Source organism: Ovis canadensis, chromosome 20 (genome assembly GCF_042477335.2).
Source record: "Ovis canadensis isolate MfBH-ARS-UI-01 breed Bighorn chromosome 20, ARS-UI_OviCan_v2, whole genome shotgun sequence".
NCBI lineage: Eukaryota > Metazoa > Chordata > Mammalia > Artiodactyla > Bovidae > Ovis > Ovis canadensis.
Genome location: NC_091264.1, coordinates 54332229 through 54345146, shown reverse-complemented (window position 1 = coordinate 54345146; position 12918 = coordinate 54332229). Strand labels below are relative to the sequence as shown.

At 41.9% G+C, this 12918-nt stretch overlaps 1 protein-coding gene across 1 annotated transcript; it reads left to right on the top strand.

The window, feature by feature from the left end:
• The first annotated feature begins 395 nt into the window (after positions 1 to 395).
• Positions 396 to 11413, top strand: FAM8A1 (family with sequence similarity 8 member A1). The gene is made up of 5 exons (XM_069563319.1): positions 396 to 1257; positions 2258 to 2378; positions 4171 to 4294; positions 4769 to 4908; positions 8071 to 11413. The coding sequence occupies exons 1-5, from the start codon at positions 534 to 536 to the stop codon at positions 8213 to 8215; spliced, it is 1254 nt and encodes a 417-aa protein (XP_069419420.1). The 5' UTR covers positions 396 to 533; the 3' UTR covers positions 8216 to 11413.
• The last annotated feature ends 1505 nt before the right edge of the window (positions 11414 to 12918 follow it).

Below are 12918 nucleotides of genomic sequence, written 5' to 3'. Positions count from 1 at the left end.
ACCAGTTAACTGGAATGAATGCAGGCGGAAATAAGTAACAGGTCCTGTGCTTAAAGACCAAAACTCGCGGATGCAAATGGAAAAGGCAGCGCTGACCCCCGGACCTCTCTGAAATCCTCCTCCTCCATCAGCTGTTCCTCCAGGAGCAGCCGGAGTCTACAACCAGTGAGACTATCTGGAGAAGCCTTGGGCCTTCAACTTCGTTAAAATCCACAAGAGGTGTGTGTGGGAGGTGGGGGCAGTGGCGGGCGCGGAGGGGTGATAGTTGAGCTGAACTAGCGATAATCCCAGAACTCCCAGCTGAGTAGCGCGTCAACAACCGTAACCAGCTTGGCAGCTCCGAGCGCGGTTCCACGCCCCGCCTCCTTGCTCCGCTCCGTCCCGGCGACGTCCACGGGGCGGGGTTTCCGCTTCCGGTGGCGGATTGTTGACGCCTGCGGCTGCTGCGGTGGCCACCGGGCCGTTGGGGAGGGGCCAGTAGGGAAGGGAGACGGCGCAGTGACAGGACCGCCGAGGGTGCCGCTGAGGCGACGATGGCGGAGGGGCCAGAGGAAGCCAGAGGCCGCCCTCCCGGGCAGGACGACGGCGGAGGGAACCAAGAGTCCGTTCCTTCCCTAAGAGGCCTTCCTGCCGCCGCCGCCCCACTGTCCCGGGACGGCCCGCAGGCCGAACCCCAGGCCCCGGGCCGGCCCCCAGCCTTGGGCCTCGCGGCCGCGGCTGAGAAATCGGAGCCGCCGCGCGAGCTCGAGAATCGCGGGGAGGCGGCCTCCGGCTCCGACTCTGGCTCCAGCGCGGGGCTGCAGGAGCCGGCAAGCTGTGAGGCGTCCGAGGCCGCGGCCCCGCCGGAGAAGCCGGCGCGGCTGAGCGCCCGCGAGTACTCCCGGCAGGTGCACGAGTGGCTGTGGCAGTCCTACTGCGGCTACCTCACCTGGCACAGCGGCCTGGCCGCCTTCCCCGCCTACTGCAGCCCCCAGCCGCCCGCGCCCAGCTGCCTCCCGGCCGCCGGAGCCGCCGCCGCTCCCCCGGCAGCCGCGCCGCCGCCCCTCCAGCTGGGCTATTACAACCCCTTCTACTTCCTAAGCGCCGCGGCAGCCGGGCCCGAGCCGGGGGCGTCCACCGGTATCACCACCCCGGCTCCGGTCGCCGGGCCGGCAGCCCGCGCCCCTCACCTGCAGCCGCCGGTCCGCGCAGCCGTGGCCACGAGGGTGGGCCCGGCCGCCGCTTCGCGAGCCCCGAGCGAGACCGGGCGGCAGGCAGGTGAGAGGCTCTTCGGGGCACGTGCTGGGGTGGGAGGTGAGGGGCGGGAGCCCGCAGGCTCTGCCCTGCGCTTGTCGCTGCTGCTGCCATTCGCCGTTGTTTCGCCGCGTCTCTCAGTTCCCAGGGTGTCCAGCGAGGCCCCACTTTCCTCTTCCTTTAGACCTGGCTCTCCGGATCCATTCCCTTACTCCCCGGACTAGTCGCTTCCAAACGTAAAATGTTTGCTGCTCAAACCACTTGCTGTTACCTTGCTGTCCACTTTCTGGAGTGGGACCCAGGCTTAATTCTCAGATGGCAAAGCCGGTTTGGGGGGAGGGGAGGTGTTGGCCGGTAATGCTGGTAATAATCCAGACATGGATTTATAGTTTATATGATAACTTTTATAAATTAGCGACAATGGAACTGACGGATATGAGATTTTCATAAATTCAAATGGAATTATGAACCTTGGCTTAATCCTGTATATTGTCTGTATTGTCTCTTTACTTCTGTATGGATATTAGAATGTTTTGAATTATTGACACCTTTTAGTTTATTTTTATTTTATTCAGGTAATATGGGACAGGTTGCCTGAATTTGATCCAGAATTTAGGATGGCAGCTTATTAATCACTGAATTTGTTAAATACATAGAAAGCCAGACAAATGAATAGGGGTAAGATGAGCCGCACAGGGTTTAATTTTCTGTCATAAGCTTGTAATTACTCGGGTTCTCATTTGAATCCCTGGTGAAATGTACTGAGTACTTTAAATAATGAAATTCACCTGTGAAATAATTTTTAAACATTAAGGGGGGTAAAAAACAGCTTTAAATTGCTATGAAGTAACATTGCTGTGTTTTAATAACATGCCCTATTGAAGTCAATACCAGTAGTTGTTTCAAGGTTATACAAATTTTTTATCAGTAAATTGTACCTTGACTTTACATTCCCCATTCATTGCCTAGCTTGGGTTACAAGGGAACGATTAGTTTTCTTAACTTTTTTTTTTTTAATTTACAGGCAGAGAGTATGTTATTCCATCCTTGGCCCACAGATTTATGGCAGAGATGGTGGATTTCTTTATTCTCTTCTTTATAAAAGCGACCATTGTCTTAAGCATTATGCACCTGAGTGGAATAAAGTAAGTTAAGGCCACTTGCAGGAAGGTTTTAATGTCTACTGTCTAGAGGTCTTGTTTTAAGTTTTTCTCCATGCTTGCCAGTGATTGTATGGATAACTTGTTTGCCAGGGTCAACAATTTCTTTATAGGAACTTTGTCAGATTTACTTTCTTGTTGGTTCTAAGAAATAACCACAAAAGAGAAAAACAATAAATACTGCAAGATGTGGGAGAATTTCACCTATAAAAGTAGGTAAAAGCTATCCCCAACCCTGGTTTGATTTTATTCAGTATTTTCTTAGGCTAGGTACAAATTTTTCTCTTATAATTGTTTTCAGAGTGGACTACCTAAAGACAAAGGCATAAACTGTTAATAATCAGCTAGATGCCATTTCCAAATGGGGCTGCCTATATACTTCAGGCAAGTTCTAAATGAATTGCAAAGTGAGCCATTTATTTGAATAGTCTTCCTTTCAGAATAATAGTCATAATAGCAGTTATCACTTGGTAAGCACTTTCTACGTGCTGGGCTTTGTATGGATTTTTTTTTTTGGCCACACCACACAGCATGTGGGGTAACCTGCACCACCTGCAGTGAAAGGGTGGACTCCAGGGAAAGCATGGACTCCACTGGACACAAGGCGGGGTTCCTGTATGGATTCATAAGCTTGCTACCACTATTAAGTAGAGATTAATACCTCCATTTTATTGAGATTGAAATTTGGACTTAAAAAAGGTTAAGCCCAGAATTTACAGAGGTAAATTTACAAAAACAAAGTTCAGACCCTGATAGTTCAATTTCAGGGCCTTTGTCAGGAACCTGAATGGTTACCATGATTATATCTTTCCCTCCCTTAGCCCTACACATCCAGTCAAGTACTAACTCATTTCTGTCAGAATTTCAGTTTTCATCATTATTGCTTCTCCCTGGTCCCAGTCACATCATCACTTGCTTGGATTGTAACACAAGTCTAACCGATATCTCAGTTTACCATGTCCTGTCTTACATCTAATCTCATAAATTCTGATTCTGCCACTCTGCCACCTTAAAATCCTTCAGTAGTTTCTCATTGTCATCATAAGTCTTAATGTCTTCATATGTTTTAACAGATACCCTTGTTTCTTAAACTCCCTTCCACGATGGCTCAGCAGTAGAGTCTGCCTGTAATGCAGGACATGGGAATGCAGGATCTTCCCGACCCTTCTTCATGTAATGCAGGATCTTCCCGACCCTTCCCCTGGGTCGGGAAGATCCCCTGGAGGAAGACATGGCAGCCCACTCCAGTATTCTTGCCTGAAAACTCCCATGGACAGAGGAGCCTGGCATGCTGCAGTCTGAAGGGTCAGAGTCCCACATGACTGAGCATGAATGCTTTATTTCCTGCTCACTCACTTCTCACACAACATTTGAGCCACACGGAAATGGCTATAGCTTCCATCGTACTCTCCAAGTCCTTCTCTCATTAGTGCCCCGGGGCCAACTTCTTTTCATCCTTCAGATCTCAACTTAAATGTCATTTTTTCGAAGCCTCCACTAAGATGTGTTCCTGGTATGTGTTTCCAAGTACCCAGTGCTTCTCTGTTACACCCTTTCCCCACTTCATTTACTTGCCATTTTATCCCCAGAGCTAGTACAGTGCTTACTCATGGTAGTGCTACTTATTTGTTGAATAAGATAATGTTTTGTGAAACTAGATAATTAGAAAAGATTAGTTTGTGATTTCAGTTAGAGTTTATGGCTTACCCTGATGAAAAAATACCAGTGCAACTGCTCTGGTAACACATTCTCTATAACCCAAAACTGTTTTTTGTAGGGATATCTCTAAGTTTGCTATGCATTATATAATAGAAGAAATAGATGAAGACACATCAATGGAAGACTTGCAGAAAATGATGGTTGTGGCACTTATATACAGATTATTAGTTTGTTTCTATGAGGTAAGCTACTGACTTCAACAAATATTTAACAATATAATTTTAGATTATCAGCCCAAGACAAATATTGTAATGGAGATTTTTAATCTTGTATTTGTCAGATGTCTTTTTTCTAAATTTTAACATAGTACCTTTTCAAGTTAAAATTTTCTGAGCGGAGAAATTTTAAAATTTCTTGGTAATACATTTCAGTCGTTTGTCCAAAAATATTTTAAGTTGGTTGTGGAACATGTAGTGTGTTTTCCCATAGAACCAACTTACTGAAAAATATGCCTTATAGAGAAATAACTGCAATAGACATCTTGTGGTATTTGAGGATGTTAGAGACCTACAGAAATGCATTAAAAGATTAAACTTTAAGTATTTCTATGGAATTCTTCCAACTTGAAAATGTTAAAACAGTAACCATATGGCAGGAAAAGAATATTGGTATAGTTGAGCCAGTAAGTTATTTTACAATTATCCTTCTTTCCTTAGATAATTTGCATTTGGGGAGCAGGTGGAGCTACCCCAGGGAAGTTCCTACTAGGACTTCGAGTTGTGACATGTGATACATCAGTGCTTATTGCACCAAGTCGGGTTTTAGTGATTCCGTCCTCAAATGTTAGCATTACAACGTAAGTTCTTTTCTTAATCTACTATGTACTTATGAATTACTGTACTTAAACGTTATCAAATGATGTTCCTTAAAAAAGTGTTTTTAGGATGTTGGTTCTTCTTGGCATATAATAGACTTACATTTAATAAGTTTAAAACAAAGTTTGAATGTTTTTCAATAACATTTATTGACTCCTTTTCAGTATACACATCTTCAAGGGTAAGCATTTTATGAACTGGAGGCCACAATAATGAGAAGATTGGGGTGTGCTGCTCTCTGTATCAGTGCTCCAGGCCAACCTTTGTTTATGTTCTCTAGGTCAGTAGTTATGGAGTTTAGTTAACTATTCTGCCTTGACGCTTCCTTTTGGTAACAGTTGTGAGTACCCCATCTTAAATAGGCAATAGGAGTTTTGACATGCTCCTGCTTTTCAGTGAAAGAGGTTGTAATACTCAAAGTATTCATGGCTAGCTGTTGGCATCTGGCTCTGGGGTAAGGTCTCAGTCAATCGTGTCCGACTCTTCGCGACCCCATGAATCGCAGCACGCTAGACCTCCCTGTCCATCACCAACTCCCAGAGTTCACCCAAACTCATGTGCATCCAGTCGGTGATGCCATCCAGCCATCTCATCCTCTGTTGTCCCCTTCTCCTCCTGCCCCCAATCCCTCCCAGCAAGAGAGTCTTTTCCAATGAGTCAACTCTTCACGTGAGGTGGCCAAAGTACTGGAGTTTCAGCCTCAGCATCAGTCCTTCCAGTGAACACCCAGGACTAGTTTCCTTTAGGATGGACTGGTTGGATCTCCTTGCGGTCCAAGGGACTCGCAAGAGTCTTCTCCAGCACCACAATTCAAAAGCATCAATTCTTCGGTGCTCAGCTTTCTTCACAGTCCCAACTCTCACATCCATACATGACCACTGGAAAAACCATAGCCTTGACTAGATGGACCTTTGTTGGCAAAGTAGTATCTCTGCTTTTTAATATGCTATCTAGGTTGGTCATCTGAGGTTATTGATATTTCTCCCGGCAATCTTGATCCAGCTTGTGCTTCTTCCAGTCCAGCGTTTCTCATGATGTACTCTGCATATAAGTTAAATAACCAGGGTGACAGTATACAGCCTTGACATACTCCTTTTCCTATTTGGAGCCAGTCTGTTGTTCCATGTCCAGTCCTAACTGTTGCTTCCTGACCTGCATATAGGTTTCTCAAGAGGCCAGTCAGGTGATCTGATAGTCAAGGCTATGGTTTTTCCAGTAGTCATGTATGGATATGAGAGTTGGACTGTGAAGAAAGCTGAGTGCTGAAGAATTGATGCTTTTGAACTGTGGTGTTGGAGAAGACTCTTGAGAGTCCCTTGGACTGCAAGGAGACCCAACCAGTCCATTCTAAAGATCAGTCCTGGGTGTTCTTTGGAAGAAGTGATGCTAAAGCTGAAACTCCAGTACTTTGGCCACCTCATGCGAAGAGTTGACTCATTGGAAAAGACTCTGATGCTGGGATTGATTGGGGGCAGGAGTAGAAGGGGACGACCGAGGATGAGATGGCTGGATGGCGTCAGTGACTCAATGGACGTGGGTTTGAGTGAACTCTGGGAGTTGGTGATGGACAGGGAGGCCTGGCATGCTGCAATTCATGGGGTCACAAAGAGTTGGATACCACTGAGCGACTGAACTGAACTGAGGTTGGTCATAACTTTCCTTCCAAGGAGTAAGCGTCTTTTGATTTCATGGCTGCAGTCACCATCTGCAGTGATTTTGGAGCCCCCCAAAATAAAGTCTGACACTGTTTCCCCATCTATTTGCCATGAAGTGATGGGACCAGATGCCATGATCTTCGTTTTCTGAATGTTGAGCTTTAAGCCAACTTTTTCACTCTCCTCTTTCATCAAGAGGCTTTTTAGTTCCTCTTCACTTTCTGCCATAAGGGTGGTGTACAGATAGTGATAATGGAAGTTGTGGTGGTGAGTAGATGGTCATCAGCTGAGCAAAACAAGGTTCCGACTGGAATTGCTGCCAGAATGATTCAGAGTCAGATGGTTATATAAAGAAATATAGAGAGACTTTAGAAGCCTGGGGTTTGCTGATATCTTCAAAATTTCCTTACTTTTGTGATTCTCATATCTTGGGCTACTACTGTTAGAGAATCAATACTGGCTAATATTTGTTGAACACCCTGTAAACCAGGCACTGTTTGGACACACCTAATAGTTGGTAGAAAATGAACCTAAAACCAAGTCAGTCTGGATTCAGAGCCCACATTCAGCTGCTGTGCTATTCTGTAACTGTTCAGTGCACTAAAAGGTAAAAATCTAATGATAGTAGAATAATTTCCCATTCTAAGCTCCTATTGAAAGCTTTTTAAAGCTTTCCTTAATCACAGGACAACAGGGACTTCTGTGGTGGTCCAGTGTTTGAGACTTCTCACTTGCACTGCAGGGGGTGGGTGCAGGTAGAATTCCTGATCAGGGAACTAAGATCCCACAGCACAGACCCCGCAAAGAGAGTTGATAAACCAGTAATTTGAAATGCTGGTGCTCTCCACAGAAGGTAGAAAATAGTACTGTACTAACCCTCCTCAGTTTAGAAGATAGTGAAAACATACAGAAAATAAAGTCATTAAAAGTAGTGAGTGACCATAGAAAAGGTAAGTAAAGGGAAGTTACTGTGTTCTTTTGGCAAAATACTAGAAAATATTGTAAACTTTTAGCTCATGTTCTCAGACATTATTGCTTTTCATCTGAAAGTTCTAAAGTCTAATTTTATGTTATGAAGTCTTTACAACTGGCCCAGGTGGTTTGATCATAATAATGCTGCTAAGTCGCTTCAGTCGTGTCTGACTGTGTGACCCCACAGACAGCAGCCCACCAGGCTCCCCCGTCCCTGGGATTCTCCAGGCAAGAACACTGGAGTCGGTTGCCATTTCCTTCTCTAATGCATGAAAGTGAAAAGTGAAAGTGAAGTCACTCAGTTGTGTCCAACTCCTAGCGACCCCATGGACTGCAGCCTACCAGGCTCCCCCGTCCATGGGATTTTCCAGGCAAGAGTACTGGAGTGGGGTGCCATACTTGAAAGTAATTTAGATATAAAAGGTTAAATCTCTCAATTATACTTTGAATGTTTTAAATACATTTTGAACTTGATAGTCTACTAATCTATTTTTTTTTTTGCTTTAATTTCTTCAGGTCCACTATACGAGCTTTGATCAAGAATTTTTCTATTGCTTCTTTTTTCCCTGCCTTCATCACACTGCTGTTTTTTCAGCATAATCGAACAGCCTATGACATTGTAGCTGGAACCATTGTAGTAAAAAGAAATGGGGTCAGATGATGCCCCCAAAAGCCGTGAATTCCATATTCTCTGGAATAATGACAAGACTAAATTATGTGTCAAGGCCATCAGTGTCCCTGGGTTACATTAATTGATTTAGAAATTAAAGCAGTCGATCCAGTGTGATGCAGGTGACTATGCTGAAAGTATTGATGTTACCTGAATGCCAAAGAACTTTTCCAGAAGAAAAACCTGTTGAGTCCAAGTGTTAAAATTTGTATATCGAACAGAAAGCAAGTGGTGTCATCATCAACAGACAGTACATACTTAAGATCTAAGGTGTTAAAATTTGCTGAATACACTTTCAGCTTTGAAATCTCCAAATGAAACTTTAAATTATTTTGGTTTATCCCAAAATGATGGAATACGTCCAGTTGTGTTTTGTAAACACATTATTTAGTTAACAGTCTGGAGGAAATGTTTTTCTTTGCTTTTTGCGGGGAGGGAGTGGGGACACACACTTTATAATCCACTTAGCTCCCATCCCAGGAGGTGGTGAGTTAACTACAAGGGGAAGGTTGAGGCCAGCGGAGCAGTTCCCTGATCTGAAATGTTAACACCTGTACTGCAGTTTACCGCAGGAGTGATGACTTAACAGCTACTCTTAATGCCTACACATGTATTTCAGGATAAGTATTGCATGATGAAAAAGTATTAAGTCATATTGCTATCTTATTTTTTTTTAAGAAAAAGGTAAGTTAGTGATTGCTTTTAATGGGGTGGGGTGGGGGGGTAAATTTTCACTGTAAATTTAAATTGAAATTCATGTGCAGATGTTTTCTGTACCCTAAATCGAACTATAAATATGTGGGGGAAAGTTAGTTCCATCAAACTGTGGCATATTTACTGTAAAACAATACTCCCAGTATGTGCACAGCATGAAGTATTAGTGCTCTTCAGTGTTCAGAGTGTAACTTCTCTTTATATACAGGATATTCACATACTAGTTTTAGTTTATTATACTCTATAACTTTTGAAACATCGAGTTGTTCAGTAATCCTGGTATTTCATGATTAAATATAGTAGCCTATGAAATACTTAGCAGTCTTCCCATTAGGGACTATTCTCTAACAAGAGTAGCATGTCCAGACACTGTTCTAAGTTCTTTGGTTCTGAGGGCCGCCAGCTCACGTGGAGTCTGTCAGGGATGACGTTTTGAGGGAAATGTGTAATACTGTGTATTCTGTCGCTGAATTGTGTGTGTGCTTTTGTTAGATGGCCCAGTTAGCTGTGCTGAGATATATCTGAACTAAAAGTTTTCTTTCTTAGGCATTTTCTGCATTTTCTCTATTTTTTCCCCCAAAACACTAAGCTGTACTGAACAGTTCATATCTCAGGTGCTTACAGGATCAATGGAGGCTTTATTTTGGTCATAATAAATACATTGCTATATTACTGTATCAGTTTTTAAAGTGGGTCTTTTTGACATTTAAAATGTATTTTCAGTTTATAGAAACCTTAACAATGTCCTTAATACTTCTGATTGTAAAATTTCATAAACCATGGATTTAATATAAAATTATTTTAAAAAACATCACAGAAAGCCTGTTAGTTAAATATGTTAAATTACTAAACAGATCATTCACTTGTCGTTTCTGGGAAGATAAAGTGTTATGGCCCTTAACAGTAAACAAACCAAAACCATCCACTAACTTTGTTAAAGCAGATTATTAGGAAATGTTACATACTTGGTTACATAAAGGGTTACATACTTAACTGATTAGTAGTGTATACATTATTGACATATACACACCTCTTTGTCCTGGATTGGGAATTCGAGTTGAAATGTACTCTTACAGATAGCTGTGGAATTCATCTTTAATGTATACTTTCCTCTCAGATAACTGGATGGTTAACTACCTGGGCTATTTTTACTTATACAGTAAAACAAAAGTAAATACATAGTCCAGTTTTATACATTAAAATATTGCACATCTGCTATACACAGTTGATTCAGATTAATATCTATATAGATGCATTTAGAGCTATCTCAGGATTCAAGTTAAACTATGTAGCCCTACAAAATAAACATTATTCCTACTCTGTCTGCCTTTACATGAAAATCCAAGTCTGATTATGAATGTAGGACTTAGGGAAATTTTGGATTCCCAAATTTGAGGGGAAATAAATGACAAAATGGGGAAGGTTTTTTGGGGTGGAGCCCTCTTTATTTTCAGTATACTTTATTATACTTCATTTATAGAAATGCTGACTTTTCTGTGTAGAGCCTCATACAGCAGCTCTACAGCCTAAAAAGGCAAAAAGAAAGCTGTCTTCACAGTATAAATATTATTCATCACTTGTACAAGATAATAAAGGAACAAAAATTAGAAGTCATGCTGAGAATACAATTTCAATGAACATATACCATACATAAAACGACAAAACAGGCAGACAATTTAGGCATCTAGAAAACCTACCCATTACTAAAGCAGCTTGAGTAGCCCCAGGACCTTGAGAAAAATAAGCGTATGCTGGGCTGAGGCAGGTGAGAGTGAGTGGTGGCAAGCAATGTGCTTTTAAATCCATGACTAAGAAAGCCAATACTTTCTGTGATAACTCATGTGGCACTGGTTCAGAAGCTACTGCTTTCTACCTAAATAGTCACCTCATTTCTCGCCAAATATTTAGGACTGAAAAAAAATGCATTATATTTGAGAATTTTGTTTAAATTTGTATAAGTCTTCAGTATTTGTTTCAAATGACAATAAAAGTTGTTTCAACTCTTAAAAAAGGATTTTTTCCGTTAAGTAACTTGCTTGGGTGTATGGAGGCATAAATAGGTCCAGCAAAACAAAGACAGGAGTTGAAAAATTGTTGCTACTTTGGGATAAAGGGCTTTTTGATGGGAGCATGGGTATTAAATATTTTCCTTCCATACTTATCTCTATGAAAATAGGCTATTCTTCCTTTTAAAGAATATTCCTAAATAATGGCAGTATTCCTAAAATCTGGCAAGTATTTCAAGTACTTGCCACTTCTCACCCCTCTATGCCAAAAAAATTTATCAATATGTACTTGCCTGGGTAAAATTCATCTCAGATTGTATGCATATTTCCTTGCAGTTTCATTTATAGTATGGTGTGACCCACAAACAGTAATCTGATGGCCTGTCTACTAAATAAAAATTCAGCATTCTATTTTTAATAATTGATATGCCACCACTTTGTATTGTCTCAATAAATACCTGGTCACCAATGCTTTTGTGTTTTGCCTGTTTCTTTGAGGTTTGCTCTAGAATCTCTTGCTTCCAAATACAGCTGCTCTAGCATTCTCTGCCTTCAGGAGATGAATACTTTCAGAAATAGAAGTCTATCCAAAAAAAAAAAAAACCATCACCCACTTTGACATATATTCTTTTAGCAAGTCACTCAAGTTAGCTGTAGATGACTAAGCTTTTGATGTTAAACTAATCCTGTCCGTTCCGTAAAAGCTGTTAACCATTCCAGCCACCGTGCAAGATATTAAAGATATTCCTCGTGACACACGAGGAATAAGAATTCAGTCACAGCTAGTCAAGGAGCTGGGCAATTTAATCTTATTCCAGTCTTATGAGCATTCCCGATTCAAACATTTACAACAAAACTAGACTGACAGGATACAAAACAGGTTCCTCAAGAAATAAAAAGATAATAAAAGGTAAACTTAAATGGAGTTAAACTATAGTGTGGTCTGAGTCCTGTAGACAATGTGCTGTTAGGGACCCAGCCACTCCACTCTGAACTACAGTGGATGTCAGAGGTAAGTTTCTAAAAGTCGCCCCACATGAAAAGGAAAGGAAAGCTCTGACATAAAGCTGTTGTGTGTAGCCAGACAACACATTCCATTTTTCTCAATTTTACTATACCAAGTTTGTCAGTTTCCAAAACAGGGCAGGGCCAGCACCTGACATACTAATATTAAAGAAACCGTAAGTTCTTGCCCAGGTTAAACCAGGAAGTTCATGGACTGGTTATAAATTGCTAACATTAGTCCAACACTTTTATCTCAAGTAATAAAATCCTAATTACATGAATAATTCTAAGAGAAATTCGTAACATATTAGCTAAAGACTTAAACTTCAGTTGTCTGAACTGTACTTAACATCTCAAACTGTAAATTACTAAAAAAAAAACAAAAAAACAAAAACACGCTAGAAGTGGCACGCCTGGACCTCAGGCATCGCAAGTTTTCCAGGCACTTATTTAATGATTTTTGAACACTATCTGAACCCAGTGAGTGCATGAATCTCTGGTGCATAGGTCTGAGAATATACATTTGCAACACCCCACCAAACATACTGATACACATTCAGTGAGAACAACTTGACTCTTGCAAATCAACTGAATTATATAAACATACCTGATTTTTCAATCTTTCTGCATTTGGCTTTCTTACCGTCAGATTATTTTCAGTTAAAAACAGTTCCTCATTGATCCAGCATGAAAAGTGGGCTATTTATTTTCTTTCCATAACGTTTCCCCATGTTCCACAAACAGCACTTCACTTTCATCTGTGTATGGAGTTTGGAACCCAAGGCTGCTATTACAGCCACAAGGAGTGGGTCTGCAGCCTGCACCAAGCTGACGAAGAGATACGTTGGCTGGGCTTCAGTAGGGAAAGATATGTGGTTGGAACTGCGACCAGGAGTGTATTCTATAGCTGCCATGTGCAGCCTGAGAGTTAAAGCAATAGAGGTGAAAAAACAAGTCCCAAGTCCCAAA